The 25,971-nt window shown below is 41.9% G+C and overlaps 1 protein-coding gene across 1 annotated transcript; it reads left to right on the top strand.

Moving 5' to 3' along the window:
- Nucleotides 1–528: 528 nt before the first annotated feature.
- LOC139638457 (metal transporter CNNM1-like) lies at nt 529–24,178 on the top strand. Its single transcript, XM_071512596.1, has 10 exons — nt 529–1,969; nt 14,270–14,413; nt 14,878–15,018; nt 16,021–16,190; nt 17,563–17,653; nt 19,751–19,896; nt 21,623–21,869; nt 22,331–22,435; nt 23,359–23,463; nt 24,099–24,178. Exons 1-10 carry the CDS (start codon nt 529–531, stop codon nt 24,176–24,178), a joined length of 2,670 nt encoding a protein of 889 aa, XP_071368697.1.
- The last annotated feature ends 1,793 nt before the right edge of the window (nt 24,179–25,971 follow it).

The raw sequence follows: 25,971 nt of genomic DNA, 5'->3' as shown, positions 1-25,971 counted from the left end.
GACACACTATTAGTCACTATAAAAAAAAAAGTGTATGCTACAATAGAAACACTGTAAGCCCCCGTAGGAATATTAAAGGAATTTTATAGTGATGGCAAAGGAGATTAAACAAAACATAAAGTAGACTAAAACACTTTCCTGACTTTAAATCCCTATAGGATTATTATACTGAATATAATAAGAATTTTATCATGATATCATAGGAGATTAAAAAAAAGTACAGTCCGGACACTGAAGCCACTACTGAGCACCACACACACTTTATGCCCCTATAGGATTATTATGGGAATATTGCGGTGATTATTATGGTGATTTTTCGTGGTAGGAACAGGGAGCTCGAGGCTATTATTAGGCTGCTACGTCACGGCGGAGCGCGCATCTCTTCCTCGGTTCAGCAGAGTAACATCATCATCACCGTCGGTAGCGGAGAGCTGCTGGTCCCTCCTTCTCCGGTACCACATGGACCGGAACCGCCCAGCACCACGTGACGCGGGCTCTCTGGACTGACCGAGCATCTCACACCGCATCATGGCTGCGGAGGATGCGGCCGCCCGGTCCCGGACCGGAGCCTTCCTCTCCCACCGGGCTCCGCTGTCTCCATCCCGCCTGCTGCTCCTCTCCCTCTCCGCCTGCTCGCTGCTCCCCGCCCCGGCACTCGGCTTGCTCGGCTTTCGGCCGGAGGAGACCGGGGCGGAGCTGTCCGTGAAGGACGGGGTGCTGAAAGCCACCGAGGGGACCCGCTTCATGCTGCGGGTCTACTACTCCACCTCCCCGCAGAGGCTCAACCGCACCGCGGGGACTCGGGCAAATAACGCCGCGCCCTGGATCGCCTTCATCGAGGAGCCAACTCCCGGGAGAGAGGGACAAGTTCACCCGAAGCGGAACATGTGCATGGACAAGAACGCCAGGACGTCCGATATCGAGGTTTTAGGCTCTTTCAAGTCGGCTTCCAGCCAAAACTCGGTGCTGGTGGAGCTGCTGGCCAAGGACCTGCGGAGGGGAGAGAAGATCAAACACTACTCCATGTGCGCCTTCGACGGATCCAAATGGGAACACTATCGGACCCGGGATTTCTGGGTGGCCGTGGTGGAGCGCTCGGCGGTCCCGGACCTCTGGCTGCAGGTTCTGGTGTCCGTCCTGCTGCTCGGCCTGTCGGCTCTGTTCAGCGGGCTGAACCTGAGCCTGCTGGCGCTGGACCCGGTGGAGCTGCAGGTCCTCCAGAACAGCGGCACCGACAAGGAGCAGAACTACGCGCGGAAGATCGAGTCTGTGCGTCGGCACGGTAACTACGTCCTCTGCACTTTACTCCTGGGCAACGCGCTGATCAACGCCTCCCTGGCCGTGTGGATGTGCCAGATCCTGGGCATGACCTGGCTCTCCACGGTCATCTGCGCCTTCGGCATCTTCTTCATCGGGGAGATCCTTCCTCACTCCGTGGCGTCGCGTCACGGCCTCGCCATCGCCTCCAAAACCATCTGGGTGACGCGGCTGCTGATGGTGCTCTCCTTCCCCATCTCCTACCCCATCAGCAAGCTGCTGGACCTCATCCTGCACCAGGAGATCTCCAACTTCTACACCAGGGAGAAACTCCTGGAGATGCTGCGCGTCACCGACCCGTACCACGACCTGGTCAAAGAAGAGCTCAACATCATCCAGGGAGCGCTGGAGCTGCGCACCAAAACCGTGGAGGACGTCCTGACGCCGCTGACCGACTGCTTCATGCTGGCCTCGGACGTGGTGCTGGACTTCAACACCATGTCGGAGATCATGCAGAGCGGATACACGCGGATACCGGTGTTTGAGAACGAGCGGTCCAACATCGTGGACATCCTGTTCGTCAAGGATCTGGCGTTCGTGGACCCGGACGACTGCACCCCGCTGAAGACCATCACCCAGTTCTACAAACACCCGCTGCACTGCGTCTTCAACGACACCAAGCTGGACGCCATGCTGGAGGAGTTCAAGAAAGGTGAGGAGCGCGCACAGTGAGTGGGAGGGTGCGCGTGTACAGGTATGTGCCTGTGTATAGGCTGTGTGTGTGTGTGTGTGTGTGTGTGTGTGTGTGTGTGTGTGAAAGAGAGAGAGAGAGAGAGAGAGATGAATAAATTTACATTCTTGAGTTTCATCTCTCATCCTGCTGCAGGCACTTCTGAGAGTCAAATCAGGCAGACTTTCAGTAGTTCAAGTAAGGTAATAATAAATAACCTATGAATAATATATTATATTATTAATATTAAATGACAGTAAATAAGTCTGTAAACTGCAGACATCTGTAATTCTGAAACATGTCAGCAGTCATCCCAGTGTGGAGAGACACTCTATCTTTAATTGAATTTAATTTAATTTAAATTTTTGTCACTTACCTATTTTCACTCTTTATTCTCCAACTATTCTTTGCTGTTATAATCAGCCAGTTTCCCTTCAGGGATCAATAAAGTTCCTCTCATCTTATTAAACAGATGAGATGTGATTATTATTATTGTTGCAAAACTAACCCCAGGTCAAACACCTAGATGCCATGCTGTGGGCATTCATCATGATAAAAGTCTCAACCAATTACCTATAATAATAATAATGATGACTATATTACACTTTATTGATCCTGTCTCTTCCTGTCTCTCATTATCATGATTCATGTTTTGCTGTGAGGTGAAACTGACCCTGAGGACTGATGAGGAAGGAGGGTTTCCTGTTCCATTACATTTTTCAGGAATTTAGCTGTCACTCTTATCTATAAATACTTCTAATGTGAGCAGGAAGGGGGACATTTAGACAGGACACATGGCCGTTGGGGTCAAACCTGTGACATTTCAGCTACAGGACACTCAAACAACTAGGATGTATACAAAAAAATATTTTCTCTTTCACTTCCTCCGATGTTCGCTCCCTTCTGCATAGACAGTTGTGCAATTCTGTACTAAATCATAAATATCTGAAAACAACAACCTTTATGGAAGTGCCTGGGGCAGAGCCAGAAGTGTGTGTGTGTGTGTGTGTGTGTGTGTGGGGGGGGGGGGGGGTATCTTCATCATGGCTCCTGAGAGCAGAGACAGCCAAGGATTCTCCCATCAGGAAGCTGCAGTATAGCCGACCTGCAGCAGCAGAGTCAGGCGTGGGCAGGGAGGGAGATGAACCCAGCTGGAGACTGGCATCTGAGGGCTGCTTAGTTACCATGGCAACCTGCGGGACCCGTGGGTTTGGGATGTCACCATGGGCAGGTGAGGGTGCAGGATCCTGATTGGCCTGTTCAGCGTGTTCCCCTCATGCCCCCGTATCCGTTGCCTGGCAGTCTGTAATCTACATGTCATCGCTGTCGGGTGAAAACCTCGAAACTGAAATTTTGGTGATTTCAAGGATTACATGCTCCTTTATGGGATGAGGCAATTCTACAACCCTGGGGCTGATGAAACCCTCTCCAAAAGCATGGAATAAACTCAAAAATATATGGCAGCCAAGCTAAGAAGAAGGCTGTATTTCTTTTGGAGATGCAAGGTTTCCACCTGACTGCAACAATATGTAATGATGTCACATTTAATACTGATCCTTTGCCCTGAGATCAGACTACTGTAGATCTGGACAGATGCAGTTCATACAGCAGGTGGCTATTAGCCAAGCAATCTGATTGGTCAAAGATGCTTTCCAGTTAAAGTAATGATTCCCATAAAGCACAGGTAGTCGTGTTTTATTAGATGCTCAGGATGGAGAACCTCAATAAGAGCTGGTCCTCTGTGTGTTGGTCAGTGTCAGTGCTGGAGGAGTGTGTGTGTGTGTGTGTGTGTGTGTGTGTATGTATGTGTGTATGTGAGGATGTACACACACGATGAGACACTAGATGGTGCTGAGATTGGATGTGTGAGCATGTATATATTTAAAAGTCCCAAAAGGGCCTCTATTTATATACATTCATGGACAAAGATGTTTAATGTAGATGCAGCCTACATTTTTGTATTGCTTGAGTGGTTGAATGTAAAGTTATTGCATTTCAAAAATCCACTCTTTTTTACAGGCAATTTTCAGACTAACTTGGTCTTGATTGGCTCGCTTCACTATATGAATTACTCAAATCCTTCCAATCAGGCCAGTTTGTCAGTGTGAAAGTCTGCCACTCTATTAATGCAGCAGACCCTCTCGCTGGTTGCTATGCCGGGTCTTGTGGTAACCTAGGCGATAACTAGCTATCTCGGTTGCTTTCTCCTCTTTTTTTATTTTGGGGGAAAGTTTTCGGATTGTGCACATGCCATGGTAACCTGCTGGCTGCACAGAGGAGCAGACGTTACCCTCTGAGCTGTTACTACTCTGTTAAAGAAGAGGCTCTGAAACCTGCTGCGCTTGGAACAACACTTCTAGTTTAAAGAATAGAAGACAGAGGTGGGAAGTAACAAAGTAAAAATACTTTGTTACTCTACTTAAGTGAAAGAAACTCAAGTAAAATACAGATACTTAAAAATCTTACTTAAGAGTTTTTACTTTTACTCCACTACATTTCAAAAGAAAAATCTATACTTTCTACTCTCAAAACAGACTCGTTACAGCTTCCATCCAGGAAGCAGCTGATCAAGAGCCAGATGTGATTGGCTGCTTGTTCACCAAAGCGACACCAAAAAGGAGGGAAAGGGACAGAGAGAGAAACAACAGGAAGAAGAGAGAAGCAACAAGAGAGCAGAGAATTAACGTTGGTGAATTCATCTGATGGAGTTAACGTTAGTGATTTGAGCAGCAGACTCTTTCTCATCTGGGATTCAGAGGAACGCTCAACAAAGAACCAGTTTCAAGTTCATTAGAAATGCCTTTTTTTTTTACACAACTACTTTTACTTTTATACTGTAAGACCATGTACTTTTATACTTTGATTTAGGTAAAGGATTTGATACTTCAATTTTTACCAGAGTATATTTTTAGCTGAGTATTTGCACTTTTTCTTGAGTAAAAAAAATGTGTACAAGCCTGAGGAGCAGGCTTGTGATCTGAAAGTTGCCGGTTTGAATCCCTGGATTGACTGGGAAAACCTGGATGGGGAAAGTGAATCTCCTCTCCCTCAACAGTCTTCTACTGTGATCTGCCTTTGAGCAAGGCAGATCACAGTAGAAGACTGTGGTTGTACTGGGTAAGGTGTGAATGTATGTAACTGTATGAAAGAGAAGCAGGGCAGAGAGGAAAAAGAGCTTGCGTGGTCTGCAAAGCCTTTCCCTGGATAAGAAAATATAATACATTTAAAAACAGAGTATTGTGAAATGTCAAATAAAAAACACATCTTCTCATACCACACAGTTTTATTCACTGCTGTGCTGAGTGCAGGAGAGAGAGGGCTTTCTCTCTCAGTTGTCATTCCTGGTTTATTCAAGTGTTAAAATGGGTGAGGTCCCCGCCGGCCAATCACAGGCCTCGCTCCTTGTCGCTGCCTTCCTGCATGTCTGGGGAGAGTGCCGAGTCAGCGTGTTTTTTTCTTTTTTCTGCTGGGTGTGTGGAAGAGAAGAGAAGAGAGGGAAACAGGGAAGGACACCTTGACCAGGACGGCTTCTGTTTAAAGGAGACCGGCGAGAGACAGTGCATTTATTTACGTTTGCCCATTTGTTCATTCATTCATGCATTCACTGGTTTGTTAATTCACTCACTTACGCATCCATCATCCATCCATCCAGTATGATCTCTATATTTTGCTGCAGAATTCTCCCTGTGTGTGTGTGTGTGTGTGTGTGTGTGTGTGTGTGTGTCCATGCTAAGCTCAGTGAGCTACAGTATGTGAGGCCAGATGCTGTCAGAGCTGCAGCAGGAAAACAAACGATTCGAACAAATGATTCTGTTGCGTAGAGATAGGAGAGGCAGTATGATAGCTAGTGATTCATCTACCATATCAGATTATTCATTTTTACTTAGAACATTACTGAATGGATCTACAGCGACACCACAACAAGCTTTTTCTTGCCTGGTTGTTGATAAAGTATTCAGACCCCAAAACATTTTTCACACTTTGTTGCTGCAGATTGTGAATTTGAATTGAAGTTTAAGGGCAATTCAATATTTAAGATCATGTAAAAAAAAAAAAAAATGTTCCAAAATCTTCCCACAATTTAGGCCTATTAAAAATTAAAAAGAGAAATTAATAAATTAAGTCACACAATTTGTTGACTGACCCCACCTGCGTAAGAAATTGGATCACCCACTGTCAGTTCTTTTGGAAATATTAATATGCCTCTCTCTGTTAGGTCCTACAGCATGGTAGAGATTTTCAAAAAGACTCAAAATTAAAACAAAAGAGCCTTCCAAAGAAGCCAGAGACATGATTACAGAGAGGCACAAATCTGGGAAATGTACACAGCCATTGCCAAGGCACTGAGCATCCAGAGCTCAGTGCAGTCCATCGTAGAGACGTGCAAGAAATATGTAACTAGAGTTTAAAATATGCATGAACTACAGCCACACTGCCTGCATCAGGCCGCTCTCCCTAACTTAGTTGCCGGGCAAGAAGGACAGTTATCAGAGCAGCTACTGTGAGTCCAACTGTGACACTGAACGAGCTACAGAAGTCAGTGGCTGCAGTGGAAGATGTGCATGGGACAGTAATCTCAAAGGCATTTCACATGAAGGGCCTTGATGGGAGAGTTGCAAGGAAGAACATATCCTTGCCTGCTAAGAGTTTGCAAAACGCCATCTAGAAGATACTGCAGAGATGTGGCAGAAAGCCTTGTGGTCTGACGAGACTACAGCGGAAACTTTTGGCCTGAATGCGAAGTGTTATGTCTGGCAAAAATCAAACACCACACCCCAGCCAGGTAACACCACCCCCACTGTGAAGTCTGGCGGCAGGAGCATCAGGTTATGGGGAAGCTTTTCAGTGGCAGGGACCGGCAATCTTGTCGAGATAAATGGGAAGATAAATGGTGCACATTACATGGTGAGAAATCCCGAACAAAAACCTGCTACCTTCTGCCAAAAAGTCCAAACTGGCGAGGAAGTTTGTCTTTCAGCTGGACAATTACCCAAAGCACACTGCAAGAGCAACACTAGACTGGCTTGAATGGGGAAAATAGATGTCCTTGAATGGCCCAGTCAGAGACCTGACCTTAATCCCATTGAAAATCTGTGGCAACACCTCAAGCTTTCTGTCCATCGCTGCTCCCCAGCTAACCTGACACAGCTTGAGCGAGTTTGCAAGGAGGAATCGGCAAATGTTGTTCCATCTCGGTGTCTCAAAGTTAACAGAGACTTATCCAAAAAGATGATGAAGGTGTGAGCCACAAATAAAAATTCCAAGGGATGTCGAATACTTTTTCAATTTAATTCAATTCCATTATTTGCACACAACCAATTCCTGTTCTATCAATAGTTATGCGAGAGAGATAGATATGATGCCCCTTTCTTGCCATAACCATCCTCTCTCTCTCTCTTTCTCTCTCTCTCTCTCTCTCTCTCTCTCTCTCTCTCTTTGTCCTTGTCCCCATACAGTCTCCCAGGAGGCAGTGTATAAAATATTCAGTGCACTGTACTTTCAGTTTCTGTCTGCCTGCCATCTGGCCTGTGTATTCATGTTACATTCTAGACGTTTTAGCTGATGCTCTTATCCTGAGTGACTTACAGTAAGCACAAGTAGTCATTAGAGAATGAATATGAATAGATCGTCATTAGAGAATGTTGTTTTTTCTCAGTTGTCATCTTCCCTGAACCAAAATAACATTTTTGAAAAATTCCAATCCAGTTTTAGGGTACAGTCTGCCCTTTCTCAAGGTAACTAACTACCTCCTTTTAGCTACTGATGCTGGTGACTATCGCATCTTTAAAGGAAAATCACTTACCATCATTCCATAGTTGCTTACTTGGCACAAAAATTAGCTACCTCTGGTTAAATCAACATTAAGAACAACATTTTTTCCCCAAAAAATCATACCACATTATTAAGATAAGGTTGAAATACTTGTGAGAGCTGTACTATCCAAATATGAATCATATTTAACGGAATCACTGCAGTTAATTCAAAATGATTTCTTTCCTGTTTTCCCGCACAATCTGTTGTGCACAAAGGATGAAAGATTGTAAACGCTTGATTGTGACACCAGCACTGCCCTCCATTGCAGACAAACTCCATCTAAGTCTGACAAAGACAGCTAAACCTGACTTAAGTCCATCTAAATCTGATGAACTCCATCTAAGTTTGACAAAGTACAGCTAAATCTAACGCAAGTCCATCTAAATCTGACAACGTACACCTACGAATGACAAAGGTGGCTGATAGTGGAGACTGTACCTACTTGTCTTTCTCAGTCACTGTAGTAGTTTGCTCGCCATCCACAGAACCTATTTCCTGTGGTGTTCCCCAGGGCTCCATACTTGGACCCATCCTCTTCTGTATCCATGCTCCCCCTTGGCCAAATCATCCAGAGACATCGCGTCTCTTTCCACTGCTATGCTGACGATACTCAACTTTACCTGCTGCTGAAGACCAATAATCTGAGCAGGATAACTAATCTCCTAGAATGCCTCGAAGATATTCTGGATGTCAACTTCCTCTGGCTAAATGAGAATAAAACAGAGATTCTTTTATTTGGCACCACAAACTGTACAAACATTAAACAGAACCTGAGGTCATCTGTTCTCATATGTCAAATCTCATCAAATTCTTGGTGTCAGCTTTGACAAACAGGTAAACTCACAGTGAAATCCAACCTTTTCCAACTCAGAATCTTATCCAAGATCAGGTCCTTTCTGTCATATCCAGATCTGGAAAGAGTCATTCATGCTTTATTTCATCCCCCCTTGATTACTGCAACTCTCTGCATTTTGGTATGAGTCAAGCTTCTCGGTCTCGCCTCCAGCTGATACAGAATGCTGCAGCCAGGCTCTTAACTAGATCTAAAAAAAAAAAAAAGAAAAGGGACCATATTACACCTGTACTGGCATCTCTGCATTGGCTCCCTGTCAGTTATAGAATAAAAATCTTACTATTTGTTTACAAATCCTTAAATGGTCTTCTCCTGCTGTATATCTCTGAAATTGTGTGCCCATATCGTACATCTAGATCCCTTAGGTCTGCTGATCAGAATCTCTTATCTGTCCCACAGTGGTCTGAATCTAAATCAATGGGTGACCGAGCATTTTTCTGTAGCTACTCCCAAGTTATGGAATAGTCTTCCATATAATCTCAGAACAGTTGAATCCACTGAGATCTTTAAGACTCAGTTGAAAACCTATTTTACTCTTTGGCTTTTAATAGTGTCTGATTTCTTATTTGCTTTCTTCTCTGTCTGTCCATATGTGTCATTTTTGCTCTGTCTGTTCTTTTGTATGTTGCCTTTCTGTAAATCACTTTCTGACAAACTTGTTTTGTGTTTAAAGTGCTCTGTAAATAAAACAGTCTTGACTTAACATTTCTATATGTCAACACCCAAAGCAATTTACAGTGAGTGAGCAGGGAGTGTCTTCCTCAAGCAGGTTTCAACAGGACATAATTATGGCTATTGTGGGGATTACCAGCACTGCAATGATACACATCAAGTACAAACTCTCTGGCCCAGAAGTTACTTTTCCATTTACATTTTAGGCATTTAGCTGAATTGGATAATAATAATACAATACATAATAATACAATAAATACATTTTACATTTTGGCCATTAGCCGATGCTCTTATTCAGAGCGACTTTTGATGAATGCAACAGTAGAATAATTCCTACATCGCAAACATTACAAGCGACCGATTATGAGTGCAGCAGTCAATACCACAGTACCCTGACAAGATATTCCTGTGCCACTGAAGTGCCAGGTAAAGAAATAAGAGTCGGTGGTGCCACCACATGATGATCAGCTGCATGAAGATGGCAGTCTGCTAGTTTGATGTATTTACACATCACACATTCGTCCACCTTTCCCTCCAAAGTAGATTGAAAGGATGTAGATAAATGAAGAGTTTTCTTCAATTTACAGACTGTTTTGAATGGTGTTATTATCATCATCTGTAAACAGTATTACAAGATGCATAAGATTATGTTATTTATGTCTATAACGTCAATTTAAATGTCTTCCCTTAAAAACATGGGTGGGGAAAGTGAATAAAGAATGTGACTTTATTATTTATGACAATTACAGGCCAGAAACCTGTGCCAGAAATCTGTCGATGTTGTTGCAATTCCTACTGGTTAGATTATTTATTGCCCTTTAAAAAAAAAGATCCATTAGTCCACAATCAAAATCATGGCTGCAAAGCGACAACATTCCCTTCCTCCAGTCAAGAGGTGTTGGGAATGCATTGCATTGTGGGACGGGGCTGGAGGACTGGATCATGTCAGCCTTTAGCTGGCTGCCATCTTCATGACCTGGGTCTAGCAGCATGTGCAACAGATCTCAGGTAAGCTTTAAGGTTAGATGCAGACCATCCAGATGCTTCCAGGCTCTACAGCATCACAGTCGTCTGTTTTTAATGTTTTACAGTCTGCTGGATATTTTAAATCATCATGAAGGCTGACAAAAATACAGTCAAATGTTTTAATTTGGTTCGCTGACTCTTTGGATCTGGGAATCAGTGAAAGCAAGACAAGTGTGTATCTTGCTAGTTATGTTTATCTCACTTGTGTTGCCCTCTGTGTGGGTCGCTGTTGGAAAAGAAGGCACTGCCATTTTATTAATGGCTGTGTTTCTGTTTCTCTGCGGTGCTGAGCTCGCCTCTTTTACAAACCCTGGCAGAAATAGAGCGTTATTTATTTGATACAACTCCTTGGGCCTGGAGAGACAACCTGCTGGTCAGCACTTTCCAGGACTGACTGCACCAGGCAAGAGGTTTATGTGAAAATACACCTTGTTGTTGAGATGTTGTTGTGGGTTTGACTCCAGCTTATGATTTCTGTCACGTGTCATCCATCCTCCCTCTTTCCCTTCTGTATACAGGTTGATATCATAAAACTTGCAAAAAAAAAAGGCAGACAGAAAGTTGGTGCTCACCTCACTTTGCTCCTTTTGAATTCCTTCCAAAAGAGTGATGTCACTTCCTGAATGTGGATTCATGGGAATTGTAGTTTTTTTTGTTCAGAAGGCGAAAAACCACAAACGAACAGGTTGGAACGTGATTTCGGGGACACACAGTAAATTATAAAAATAATAAATAATAACTGTATCCATTGATATATATTTATAATTAGAGAGATTTTAACTTGATCTATACAATAATAAAGGCATATTTCTATTTATTTATAATTATATTGCAAATGTGTCTCATTGAAACTGAAAATTTGCTTTGGGGACATCGTAAAAAGGAGTGTATGTGCAAAAAAAAAAAAAAAAAGGTAATTAAAATTAAAAAAAATATATTTTACATGCATTATTTTGTGTTAATGTTATAAAGAAGACCTCAATCTATAATAAAAGCCTTTCGTAATAAACATTTCATTTATTTTAAGTAAAATATTAAGAGTTATTTCCTGGGGACGGAAAAGTCACCAATAGCCAGGAATGACCCATTTTTCAAAAAAACAATAAAATAAAGAACTAATGAGAAAGAAAGTGGAAAGGGGGGAGAGAGGAGTGTGAGGAAGATGCTGAAGGAGAAACAGAAAGCAGAGTGTGTGTTCTTAAAGCTGACACACTGTTTAAAAGAGAGACCACAGCAATGCTAGGGAATGACGTTAGCTGTGAATGCTCCCTCTCTCTCTCTCTCTCTCTCTCTCTCCCTCTCTCTCTCTCCCTCTCTCTCTCTCTCTCTCTCTGTCTATTCTGTATGTAAGGCTGACCCATTTAGCTATCTGCAGCGCTGCCAGAATTGTGTGTGTGTGTGTGTGTGTTTGTGTGTGTGTGTGTGTGTGTGTGTGTGTGGGGGGGGTAATGTCTCTGAGGTACTATTTGGCAGGCAGAGAGGGTAGAAGAAGAGAGAGAGAGAGAGAATGTCAGTGAGGAAGTTGAATCTGAGCCAAACTGCTGAGGAGGAGTGAATACCGACAAGGATTCACAGTGTTTTCTGTGTGTGTGTGTGTGTGTGTGTGTGTGAGTGTGTGTGGGTGGGTGCGTGCGTGTGTGTGAACATGCATGTGTCTGAGAATGTGCGTTTGAGTGTATGTGTGTATGTGTATGTGTGCGTACGTATACACACTTCCCAACTGTAAAGGAGCTCTGAATTATGTAACTGGATGGATGATGCAATCTACAACTGCTGGTGCCTGCAGTGCAGTGTCTCTCTCTCTCTCTCTCTATCCCTCTCTCTCTGGCTGTCTCTCTCTCTCTCACACGCACACACACACACACACACTCACACACACACACACACACACACGCTAACCCATTTCCTTCTTGACTTTCCAGCCCCATTTACTGAACCAGCCCACCTTCCATTCCTCATGTCTAAATCCTATTTACTGCAGATCCTGTAAAAGCTGTTTTGGAAACAGCCTCTTTGTTTTTCTTCTTCTGTAAAATCTCCTCCTGAATGGAGGGAGCTTTGCTGCAAGCAGTGCATGGATTATTAATTATTCCATTTATCTTTTAAAACCGCCCTGCATTTTACCTCCCAAAACACACTCAATCATCGTCAAAATTAATACAGCAGTAGTAGGGCTGGGCGATAATTCAATATTATCGTTTATTGTCTTTCAGTGGAATCATATCGTGATGATATGAAGATATTTTAATATCGTGACACACATTTCTGCTGTCTGAATTGATGATGACAAGCAAATTTTACTTAAAAACTCTGATAAAATGAGGTATGGTAGGAATATTATTTGAATATTTCTGTTTTGTTTGACATCACATTACCATTCGGTTCGATGAGATGAACATTAGTTTGATTATTTAACGTGATTTTGCATACATGAACCATATCGTGATATATATTGATATCAAGAAAAATCCTTATGATTATCATGATATTGATTTCAACCATATCGCCCAGCCCTAAGCAGTAGCATTGTAGAAACCTGGATGTAAAACTTGAAGGTATCTATATTTATGTTATGTGTCTTTGCATGTTCAGACTGTGTGTTTTGTGTTGAGCTGTCTAACCTCCCTGCTGCTCCGGACCATTCACCTCCTGCTGTTGCTCCATTTATAGAACATCAAGCTGCACATCTGCTCAGTCTCACTCACACATTAATTAACACTCACACTCATATCTGTGAGTCATATTTGTGAGAGGAAAATGAAAATCTCATTTGGAAATATGTATGTCTATGTCTACATCTACATCATATATATCAGTTTTTAAAAAGTGCTGCCTGAAATGCAAGAAAACATCCATTTACATACAGTATATATTCCTGAAATTGGTTTGGCTGAATGGCTGCTGGTTTGAATTCTGGATTGTTTGGAAAAATCTGTGTGGGGAAAGTGAATGAGAAACTCTCACCTGCTTCAGTAACTACTGCTGAGGTACCTCTGAGCAAGGCACTTAACCATAACTGCTGCAGTGGAGCTGCTCAGTGGCCCACAGCAGAAGACTGTGTTGTACTGGGAAGCTCCCAGTGTGAATGTGTGTTACTGTATGAATGTGAAGCAGATTGTTGCTGAAAAAGAGAAAGCATGCTCAGTCAACCGTCCCTGGATGAATACATTTAATATGCAAAAGCATATATGCAATATGCAAAAGTTAATATGCAAAACTATTGTGGTGATAGGCAAATAACTTGTGTATTTATTTACTTTCATTAAGGCTGCCATTTTTTTCACATTTTTCACTTTGGAATAAAACCATATGCAGTTGTTTTTAGGGCATTAAAATCACGATATAGCTCTGTGACACATTTACACACTTCGCCAGAGGAATCAGCGGTTTGTTGTCGTGCACATTGCCTTCAATTACATGACCAATTAAGGATCGCAGGGATATTGTCAGGGCATTATGGCTCTGACCCTTGACCTCCTTACTACTGGTTGCGTGTAATTTTGGGTTAGGGTTAGGAATTGAAGCTTATTCTACTGTTACATGCATTGTAAGTTGCTTCTGGATGTTAATGTTGCAGGAATTGAACCTGTGACTTTATGGATGTTAGCAGCCACTCAGACACACTGCCACGCTATTTCCTAAATCAGTGGTTCTCAACCTTTTTGGCTTGTGACTCATAAATGATAAATTACTTCATCCATCTCATGCATAATTATTCTCTTTTGCTGGCTTTCTGTGATGTGATGAAATCATCTCCACAGTGAATCAAAGTTGCAATGAAAATGTACCTTGCGATACTAAAATCGATAACCACATCTGCTCAGTTTCATCCAAACACGTGGGATCCTGGCGTAGAATATAGATCTAGACATACAGTTTGCAGTAACATGAATGCATTGTGGGTAAAATGTGTCCAGGGAAGTCCCACCTGGCCATCGTGCAGCGGGTGAACAACGAGGGCGAGGGCGACCCGTTCTACGAGGTGATGGGCATCGTCACGCTGGAGGACGTCATCGAGGAGATCATCAAGTCCGAGATCCTGGACGAGACCGACCTCTACAGTACGCGCACACACACACACACACACGCGTAGATGAACACACACTCACACTCCCTCTACACACACAGATTAGAGGTTTAGTTCTACAAACATTTCTCAGAGGCAGAGCTGCTCTGACATAATCTCACTGGTTGAGTTAAACCTCAATTATGGCACCGTTTTTATTCACATTAAACCCAAAGCTGTTTTAATTCACATTAAAGCAGCTTTGGAAACTGTTTTGAACTGATATCAGAGAGATTTTTAGGTCCCAGTTATACAAAACTATGCATGTAGCAGCTGTGGACGATTTTCATTTTGCTGTTATGTTTACATACATTTTACCATTGGTGCAGGCTGTCCCATCAATGTGTATTCAACGTCAAAATGTTTGCTGTTTGACTCGAACACACTCACTGTGTGTGTGTGTGTGTGTGTGTGTGTGTGTGTGTGTGTGTGTGTGTTGGTGTGTGTCCGTCCTGTCAGCTGATAACCGTACGAAGCGGCGTGTTTCCCACCATGAGCGGAAGCAGCAGGACTTCTCCATCTTCAAGCTGTCAGAGAACGAGATGAAAGTGAAGATTTCTCCTCAGCTTCTGTTGGCCACGCACCGCTTCCTCTCCACAGGTAACAACCAATCAGCACGCTGCTCTCTCTGTGTGTGTGTGTGTGTGTGTGTGTGTGTGTGTGTTTGTGTGTGTGTGTGGTCTAGTATTGCTCTACTTAAAATGTCCTCACAAGGATAGAGAGATAGCCTTAATTTCCCCAAGGGGATTAATAAAGTGCTATCTTATCTTATCTTATCTTATCTTATAATAATAATAATAATAATAACCTTTATTTGTATAGCACCTTTCATACACAACATGCAGCTCAAAGTGCTTTACATCAATAGAAGGCAGATAGAAGACAGATAAAAAGATCAAATTCATATAAAAGAACAAGCAAATTGCACTGCATTAAAAGAATCAAATCAAGAAAAATAGAAAGATAAAAGAACACAACAAATACTCCCACTTTTAGATGCACATTGTGAGTCTTATCTTGTAAGGAAAGGAATCCTCCAAAGTGACTTCTTTAAGGAGCTAGTTTAGGGTTAGCACTTGGGTTCAGATTTAACCCCTCGCACCCTGAGTTTCCCTTTAAATTTCCCCTTAAATATTTTCCCATACTGTACAGCAATGTCACATATATTCTGAATCTGCTCATTCCAACGCCTCATTGAAACTATAGCATGCTTATACTGAGAAAAATATTCAAACCCACTGTTTTATGGCTGCACCATTACAGCAAATGGAAAAAATCTAGATGTCTTGTGCTTCATTTTCTACACATTTTCCTGTAATTCAGCCTGACATGTTTGATATCTTTGGAAACCTTGGGATCTTGACTAGAATTTAAAATAAAGTTCTGTGGGTTTGAGCAAAGCTTGGCCGCACAACATGTGTTTGTAATGATAGTGGAAGAGGTTAAGATTAGATTTAGGATTAGGTTTAGGTTAGGGGTAAGTGAATGAATTTAGTCAATGAAGGACCTCACAAACATAGTAATATGTACGTGTCTTCACCCTCTCCCTCCATCTCACTCTCTCTCTCTTCTCTCCCTCTCTCTCTCCTCTCCCTCCATCAGAGGTGGAGCCCTTTAAGCCGGCTCACCTGTCAGAGAAGATCTTGCTGCGGTTGATCAAACACCCCAGCGTGGTTCAGGAGCTCAAGTTTGATGAGAAGAACAAGCGAGCGCCGCAGCACTTCCTGTTCCAACGCAACAAACCGGTGGATTACTTCATCCTGGTGCTGCAGGTACGGCACATTAGACATCTATCTGACTCTCGCTCCTATCCAGAGGGAATTACAACTAGTGAGCAGGTAGAGGTTCACTGTGTTGCTCAAGGACACTTGGACAGGAGCTCTTGATGGACATTGGCTGTTGGGGGATTGAACCTGTGGCATTTCCATTATGGGATGCTATCTCTAATCACTAGGCCGCCTTGCTGCAAAACACTAGAAACCTGTACTTTCTTAGTTTCATAAAGTTTTGTTTAGTAGAATAATTAATGCTCACCCAGCCAAACTTTGTGTATGGTGCCTAGAGGTCCAGTAAACTTTATAATAAAGTAATGGAACTTTTGATCCATGTGGTTTTTAATGTAATTTTATTGCTTTTATAAGCTTTGGTTTTAGATCCTGACGAAGGATGGCTAGACTAAAAAAATCTGCAATAAAAATGCATGGACCTAAGTAGGGCTGGGTTTAAAAAAATCGATTTTCCGATTCAAATCGATCTTCATTTGAATGATCCGATATCGATTCATAAAATCCCAAGGTCGATCTCTTAATATATGCCCAATATATGCCTGTAGAGTCTGTAGAGTTGCATAACTTCCACTATATTGTGTTGACTGCTATAGTGTGTTGGTCATGTACATTAATATAACTGCTTTGGGGTCAATTCTTAATGTAAACATTAATATTTTTAATAATACACCAGGTTAGAGGGTTCCTTGTACAATTTACAGCATTAGTTCTCTGAGAATCTCTTTTATATCCAAGCAAAACTGATATTGTAACTGAAATATCCCTAACCAAATCGATATTGAATCGAATCGAATCAAATCAGAAATCAAATTGAATTGGGAAATCAGTGGCGATACCCAGCCCTAGACCTAAGTGTGTAGAATGATTATTTCCTTTATATTAACCTTGATTTAACCAATTTGGTCACTTTGACTCATGTTCAAGCAAGGCAACAGTAAACATGTCGTCCCCCACAAACGTCCAGACTGATTGGCCCAGACTGATTGGCCCAGACTCCCTCTGGGCCAACCAGCAGCAGATGTCACCTTGTTTTGACCTGTAATTGTAGCGCCCCTGCTGGAGTGCAGCAGTGAGATTCATAATTTCCCCAAATTCTGTCAAAATCCAATCAGTGATGTCTCAGACACGATCATCATAGACAAACAAATGAATGGCATAGCAGCGCAGCGGTGAGAGGCATCATTCTATCAGTGAAGTCTGTGATATGGCCGCATATTAAACAGCACAGAATGAGGCCGATATGAGAAAAGTTCCCCATCTTGTCCCAAATGGCTTTACTCATTCATGGAACAGTCTTTATAGTCTCCAGCAGACAGGCTGGTGGCTTCATGTGGTTTTTCTCCGGTGTGTTTTTCAGGGCCGAGTTGAGGTGGAGTTCGGTAAGGAGGCGCTGAGGTTCGAGAACGGAGCGTTTGCCTACTATGGGGTGCCTGCCATCATGCCAACAGGTATGCACACACACACACACACATCCTTGTACTTGCATCCTTATGAGGACCTTCCATTGACTAAACCCAACCCTAATCCTAACCTCCACCCTCTCCTAACCTTAATCCAGTAGTTCCCAACTATGGTTTTCTATCCTACCATCTTAAGTTAATTGCCTTCACCTGGTGTAAATCAGTCCATATTAGACAATTAGAATGACAACCATCAGCTCGGGGTCCTGAGGGCTGGAGCTGGCTTATTTTTGGGGCATTTCTGCCTTTATTCAACAGTTCAAAGTAGAAATAGACATGAAAGATTGGGAATGAGCCAATGTGAGCCCGGGAAATTGCATTTACATGGTACATGCCTTAGACAGCTGAGCCACCAGGACGCCCGGGAACCACTACCATAACTCTACACCTAATCCTAATTAAAATCTTAACCCTCAATCCAATCCTAGTCCTAGCCCCTAGCCCCTTGAAGGAGTGAGGACTGACTAAAACATCCGCACGCCGAAGGTCTAAAACTCAAAGTGGTTCTCATAAGGACAGAAACATATAAATCACACACACACACACACACACACAAAAGCATGCGCATATACACAAACGTACACACACATACAGAAACACACAAACCCAAATTAAATTCACCTTTTCTAAAGGGCTTTTATTTCATTTCATCATACTGTGTGCTTTACAAATTAGTAAAAAACACAAGAAGGAAGAAAACAAAAATAAAGACTGAAACAAAACAGATTAAATATGTTTTAAGACAGAATTACTGCTTGTGGGTGAATATATGTGTGTGTGTGTGTGTGTGTGTGTGGGTGTGCTGCAGGCGTGAGCACATTATGTGTGCCTGTTTGTGAGGGAGGATCTGCATGAATACCAGGATCACTGGGTTCATTTACTGTATATGCACACAAAGCCATGACTCCTGTGAGTAATCAGATTAAGGTGATAGCTTGTTTAAAGCGTTTACACGGTTTGAATTAAAGCGATTTCCACCAATAACCTGGATTTACATTACTTTATGTGATAGTTAGGTTACTGTACAATGAAATCAACCCACGGCTATCTCAATATCACATGAAAAACAATGGGATATTTTGTCAGTTTTTTTGTTAGTCTTCTTTGTAGTGCTTATAGATCCTGATGCATGCAATATTATTCTCAGTGTTCACAGCTGAGCAGAAATCTAACAAAGGCGTGTGTTAACCATATGATGCTCACACAGACTTATGACCGTATGCTGAATTCATGTCATATGAGAAAGATGATAGACATTTGAAAATACCTTTTTCACATCTAATCACTATTTGGGAACCCAACTTTCTCCGACTTTCTCAATTCTGACGTCACCAACAAGGAAAACACCTGTATTCAGGTGTAGGGAATGATGTATTCATTAAAAACAAAAGAAAACAAAATGCACACATTTCATCACATCATTCATACATGCATGTTAAGTGTAAATTAGGAGGTTCAGAATGAAAAGTTGACTATCATCGTGGGCATCGGATCAGAATGCATGGAAATAAAGCCAGGAAACTTCAATCCTCTGAACCAAGGTTTCATTTCTCCAAAATCAAAGGAATTGCATTTATGAACATAAGGGAGAAAAAACACACATGGGCTTTTGAATCTGAAAGAAAACAAATACAAGATTAAAACTTAACACAATAGGTCAAATTAGTCTCACATGTCCATCTTAAAGAAATAAGGATGAATAAAGTTCTGAGAGGGAGTGCAGTCTTCAAATAAGGAGTGATCAGGTGAACTCAATCAGGTAAGGCTGAAACAATTTGTGATGAGGAAAGGAAGTGAGGTAAAGGAAGTGAGTTAAAGGAAGTGAGGCAGGTGAGGAAAGGAAGTGGAAAAATGAAAGAAAATAGGGATCTTTACTACAGTAAGGGTGAAAGGTCTACAGAAATCTCCAATCATGGCATTTTAACAGCTTCAAAGAGTTAAAGTGTGTGAGAAAAACTGTTTCTTGTAACTGTCAACCGATTATTCCCACATGACATGAATGCAGCATCCCCCCCATACACCCTAACCCATTCCAGAGGAGTGGAAATGAAGCAACATCTCTTGGTTTGTGTGTCTCTGTTCCAGTCCACAGATCCCCGTCCCGCAGCAGTGGACTGGACCGCTCCGACTCCATGCTGTACGGGGGAAGCATGGGCCAGCTCAACGGAGGGGGGAGCGTCTACCTGCCCGACTACTCTGTCAGACAGCTCACACACCTGCAGGTCATCAAGGTAACGCCTAAACCTCACTTCACCTCAGCTAGGAGGCACTGCTGTTATTTATATATATTATATTTTTACTGTCCAAATGGGGCAATGAGATTTTCACTGCCACATAGAACAAAATGACCACAATATATCTGGGAGGGTTAATGACTCAATACCAGTGACTCAACAATTATTTTGCCAGCTGCTGAGATCTCAAAACGCACTTTCTGTTTTGGGAAAAAAAAACTCCCCATTGCCACTTCAAGACACTCTCAACCTCTAACTTAATGTTAACATACTTGCTTCTACTAGATACTAGATTTACTAGTGCGCAATTCAGATGTGTTTACAAGTCAGTAATGGTAAGCTGACCACCTACTATGGTTGTCTAGCGTGTCTGAGCTGAGGACCTCCAATATGGCTGCCAGAGGGTGTGTTACATCAGTGGTTCTCTACCTTTTTCATATCAAGGACCCCTAATTTAGTCCACATTAGGGCCATGGACCCCCATTTGATGAGATTTTCTCTCTTGGACCCAAATCTGAGAATATTTTTTATTGTTAAATATTTTGTCCAGAATTTCATGACTATCTGAATTGTAGGTAGAGAGATAACAGTGAAACTCTGATCAAAATAGTCATTCTTCTACATTCTATAATTGTTCTTATAAATGAAATAATGAAGTTTAACAATTCATCAATTTGCTGGGGACCCCCTGGAATGCCCTGAAGGACCCCTGGTCTAATCAGCGATGTGAAATCCACCTGTTGATCTCTGTCCTGTCGTCCTTTTTTTGCATTGTATGGGAAAGATCATATCAATAATATGTAAATATCGCTGCTGTCAGGTTCACACTTAAAATCTCCAAAATGTCAACATTTCAAGAGCTAAGAAAAACAAAAAAACTTCCTCTGTATCTTCGAAACATTCCTGGGAAGATAGAATTTAAGAGACTGCACCTAGTCTGCACCTCTTTTACCATTACACTACTATTCAGTTATCCAAACTCCTGCCATTGTTCATTTTAAAATTTGTGTACTGGGTTTTTAGTGTTCAAGTTTCGTGTTGTATTCTATATTATGTGATTTCAGTGTATTGTCTCTCACAGTTTGAAGGACTCTGTATGTCCTAATAAGTTTGCTGTAACTATGGTAGTAACAGTTGTCTTGTTGTAATTGGTAATTCTAATTGTATATACAGTACAAAAATCTAGTATAGTGTGCAAAAATCTTAGGCACCAAAGAGTTTTTATATAAATTATGTCTTAGATGTTTATTCTTTTTTTTTCTGCATTAGTGTGTCAGTAGACTGCTCTTTATAGTACATTTGTTGATATTTAGAAACTTTTCATTTAATTATTTTTGAAAGCATCTTCGCTTTACTTTTTTTCTTTTACATGTGCCTAAGACTTTTGCACAATACTGTACATGTACATACAATAACTTTGACTGTTTTGTATTGATATTTTAAAATGGGCCCCAGGAAGACTAGTCTGCCGCTTGTGCGTCGACTAATGGGGATCCACAATAAACAATAAACAATAAACAATAAACAGCCTTGTATTTAACCTGACCACCATGTTTTGAGTTTATCCAATGGAAGGTGTTCATAAGCCCAAAGTTCGAGGACCATGTGATCCTTCAGTTGAACTTAAAACATGAAAATCATCGATATTGGAGCGTATGACATTTTACTTCGGTACTCTTTCCACCCCTGATAATACCCACAATCCTCTGCTCCTGTGCATCAGATCACGCGGAGCCACTACCAGAACGCTCTGACGGCCACCAGGATGGACAGCTCTCCTCAGACGCCGGACGCCGACGCCCGGGCGGCCGAGGGCGGCACCCCGACCCCGGACCCCCCCGCCCCGGAGCACCACGCCACCCTCATGCCCCCCAGGGAGCCCGGCCGGCCCGGCTCCGCCCGCACCCGGGGGCAGCAGTCCAGCGTCCCGCACAGCACCTCGCTGCTGAACGAGAAGAACCGCATCGTCCGTAAGTCACCTGGACCCTGACAGAGAACTGGTGTTATTTACACTACTTTACTATTACTATTGTATCACTATTTGTATTTCTATTACTGTTGTCATTACTCTTACTATTACTGTTACTATTACTGTTCTATTACTTTTACAGTTAGAGATATTCCTATTATAATTGCTGTTACTATTATTTCTATAACTGTTATTATTACTCTTACTCTTACTATTACTAATACTATTACTTACTATTATTATTCTTACTATTACTGTGACATTACTGTTACTATTTCCATTTCCATTTAGGAAATAGTAACAGTAATAGTAAAAAGTTAAGAATGTAGTGTTGAGGTTTTGTGGCTAGGGTTTGAATGTAGCCAATATAAGGTCATCACATGTATTTTAATTGTGTGTGTGTGTGTGTGTGTGTGTGTGTGTGTGTGTGTGTGTGTGTGTGTGTGTCTGTCTCCACTGCAGGCAGTAAGTCGGACGGCCAGAAGAGTCCCAGTGATTCAGTGTTTCTGAGGATGGATGAGATCCCCTACATCAGAGAGGATCGCTCAGAGAGCGATGGAAACACCGGTAGGACGGCTGGTTTCAGACAAGCAATCTGATTGGTCAAAAAGACGCGCTCCAGCTGTGCTGATGATAAATAAAGCATAGCTCCCCGTGTTGAAATGGTTGCTAGGCCAATTTTTTTGGCTAGATGAGGATCTTATCTTTTTTTTTTTTTTGTCACAAAGGCATGTTGATAGCTGGTCATCAGGATGAGATGCTTCACTCCTTTTTAGCTGGGAACTGTCAAACTTCATCAAGGTTTACATGAGCAGCATCTAATTAAAGTAATAATCTGTGACATTTGTTTTGCTACTCTCTATTGCAGATTGATATAACAAAATAGTGATTCAGCCTGTATCCAGTTCATGAAGCTTTTCCACTGTCTGTTCTAAACAGCCGCTGTCTGGCAGCTCTTTCCTGGGAAAAATCCTCTGGTGCACAGGAAGAGAGAGCGCCACCCAGAGACACTCAAACTCACACTCAGATCATTTCAGGGAAAAAGACATCACAGTACCGCCCCCACACTGTTTGATTGACAGGTGCAGTGCAGTGCAGAAACACCGCAGCAATGAACGCTTAGTACCAAAGATGGAGACAAAAAACAAAAACAAAACAGGAATTGTCCTGGTTACCACTTTAGTAAAAGGAAGTAAAGGCTCTACTATTGTAAAAATGTAACTTAAACTAGGAATCTTCACATTTTAGCTGCAAATTTTAAAACAGCTCCCACAATCCTCTTGTTTTCAGAAAAATCTTTACATTATTGGTGCAAATGCATCATGTGACTGTACAGAATGTATGGGCCTTCTTGTTTGTAAGCCTTGTTTGTACTTATTTTGCCTTGTAGACAAACTGAGTTGCAAGTCATGCAGGACTTTTATCTTTCCCCCCAACAGAAATTGAAGTGGGTCAAGAAAATCTAAAATCTCTCTCTCTCTCTCTCTCAGAGTCGGCCTCTGTTCCCATAGAAACGGACACGTCTCCCTTCATCAGCACCCTGTCGTTGAGCGGCTCAGAGGACACACTGGGCAAGAAACTCCTGCTCAAACTCAGTGAGTCTGACACACACACACACACACACACACACACACACACAGACACAAACACGCACACAGGGCCTCTCACATACTTTTTAATGAGTGTGTGTGTGTGTGTGTGTGTGTGTAGCTGCTTAAGGAAGAGTGGTATCCCAGCAACCACTCTTTCACTGAACCCTTTCTATCCCTCTCTCTTTCTCTCTCTCTGCCAAAAGCTCTTCTCTGACCTCCTTGGCTTCCATTCACAACCACATGCGCACACACACACACACACACACACACACACACACACACTTGGCACCCTCACAGCTTCCAGTCTCTGCTTTCTTCCCTCTGCCTGAGGAACTCAGCCTGTCTCAACTCTCTATCATCTTTTAATTCTGATTTGTTTGACTCCCCAAAATCTCTAACCTGCAGGATGACAGGTGACCAAAACTCTGTCCAATGAACAAGCTGCTTGTGAGTCATGTGACTTTTGTTTACAAGTCCTAGTTTGCTTGAAATTGGGGAGTGTGAAACTAAATGAACCAAATACAAAAATACAACAGAGTAAACATATCCACTATGATTCAGACCAAAGCAAACAAACTGTAGGTGGTGATCACACCCTGACTGACTGACTGTTGATTCCCATCTCCTTGTCCTCTCAGGTCACAAGAAGAGGAAAAAGTCTCGTGAAGGAGAGAAAACACCGGAGGACATTTCAGAACAGCCACTGGTGAAAACCTAGCAGTGTGTGTGTGTGTGTGTGTGTGTGTGTGTGTGTGTGTGTGATACAGACAATGAGGACAGAAAACACACACCACCAGCGGACTGTTCTTTTGGTTGTTTGTAAAGACGAGGCGGTTGAACTGCAGCTATCAGAGTTTTATCTGAGATCGACATGAGGGACGAATCCCCTCCTCACTTCAGACTCCCCCACTGTAGCAGACTGTAAAGTGGACCTGCTGGGAGGAAGATACCATTTCAGTACATTTTTATACACTATATATCCTCCTCATATGTGTTCACCTCTCCAATGGAGTTGAAGGGAATGATGATACTGAAGAAACGGTTGGAGGACACCAAAGACATTGCTATTTTTTCACTTGCACAGGAGACATTTCAGCGTAACAGAAGTTAAGTTGCATTGTGTTCAGGTTATTGATTTGAATGATTAATGCTCTTTCTTATCTGGTAATTAAACCCTTGATCGTCTTACATACGGAGCCATTCACAGTAGACATCTCCTCTTCACTCAGCAGTAAAACTCATTTGAAACGCTTCTGTGATTTGTATAAAAATCTAAACTGCCTGCCTGAACACAGCAGTAGAAATCTAGGTTGGGGCTCGTTTCCATTTCAATTCAGAGACTTATGGATTCATCACACGGTTTGAGACCGCTAACCCTCTTTAAAAAGTCATCGCGTGAAGTGAGCCTTTTAGATGAGATGTGTTTTAATTATAAATGAAGGCTCTCCTTTCCAATATTTATTTATGTGAGGTGAAATGAAATCTGGCTGCATGGACAAATGCTATTTACCACTACACAGGATCTGATGTTTCCTTTGCCTTGTGTTGTTTAGAGTGAGTGCCTACGTGGAAACCTAGCAGTGGTGGAAGAAGTACTGAGATCTTTTACTTAAGTAAAAGTAGCAATACAACAATGTAAAGATACTCCATTACAAGTAAAAGTCCTGCATTCAAAATCTTACTTAAGTGAATACATAAGTATTGGCAGCAAAATGTACTTAGAGTATCAAGTAAACATACTCATTATGCAAACTGTCCCCATTTAGAGAGTTATATTTTTCATAAATTATTAGAATATTAATACTGATTTATTGATGTACATGTACATGTAAGCAGCATTTTAAAGTTGTCAACATGAAGCTAATCTTAACAATTTAGCTATACTTTTGGGTAGTCTAATCTATAACAATGCTATTTTATAGTTATTTAGTTATTACTATAGCTGTGAAATAAATGTAATGGAGTAAAAAGTACAATATTTCCCTCTAAAATGTAGTGGAGTATAAGTACAAAGTAGCATAAAATGGAAATACTCAAAGTACAAGTACCTCAAAATTGTACTTAATTACAGTACTTGAGTAAATGTACTTAGTTACTTTCCACCACTGAAACCTGGGTTGGATATTATAAGAGAGAGGGGGTGAGTCAGGGTGGGGACGTTATTAGGGTTACCAAGGCACTTCCCCCCACAGATGTTTAGTTGAATTAGCCTCCAGAAAGCTCAAGTGATTTGTTGAGCTCCACGCTGACGTTGCCCCGACTCAGGCTTCGGTTCAGTCCACAGCATCTCACTGAATAATTTCAGTAACACTTTACAATAAGGGTCACTAAGTTAAGGGTTAGTTAATGCTGACTAAGGGTTAGTTAATGCTTAATAAGCATTAACTAACCCTTAATTAACAGTTAACTAATGTGTAATTTACTAATGGTGTTCATGTTAACTAAGGTATTAATTCATACATTATTTAATAGTTTAAAAAGATGACTACTAAATAATGTATAAATTAATAC

This window comes from Centroberyx affinis, unplaced genomic scaffold (assembly GCF_046629955.1).
Source record: "Centroberyx affinis isolate AG114_WGS23_722 - 3 ecotype Tasmania unplaced genomic scaffold, CSIRO-AGI_Caff_v1 ptg006371l_1, whole genome shotgun sequence".
Taxonomy (NCBI): domain Eukaryota; kingdom Metazoa; phylum Chordata; class Actinopteri; order Beryciformes; family Berycidae; genus Centroberyx; species Centroberyx affinis.
The sequence above is the reverse complement of the archived record's forward strand: the minus strand, read 5'-3'. Positions and strand labels throughout refer to the sequence as shown.

Excerpts from the sequence above, each read along its gene's own strand:
- LOC139638457 (XM_071512596.1), top strand. The coding sequence starts at position 529 with ATGGCTGCGGAGGATGCGGCCGCCCGGTCCCGGACCGGAGCCTTCCTC. Across the intron at positions 1,970-14,269 it reads GCTGGAGGAGTTCAAGAAAG|GGAAGTCCCACCTGGCCATC; the intron begins GTGAGGAGCGCG and ends AAATGTGTCCAG. Across the intron at positions 17,654-19,750 it reads GCCTGCCATCATGCCAACAG|TCCACAGATCCCCGTCCCGC; the intron begins GTATGCACACAC and ends TCTCTGTTCCAG.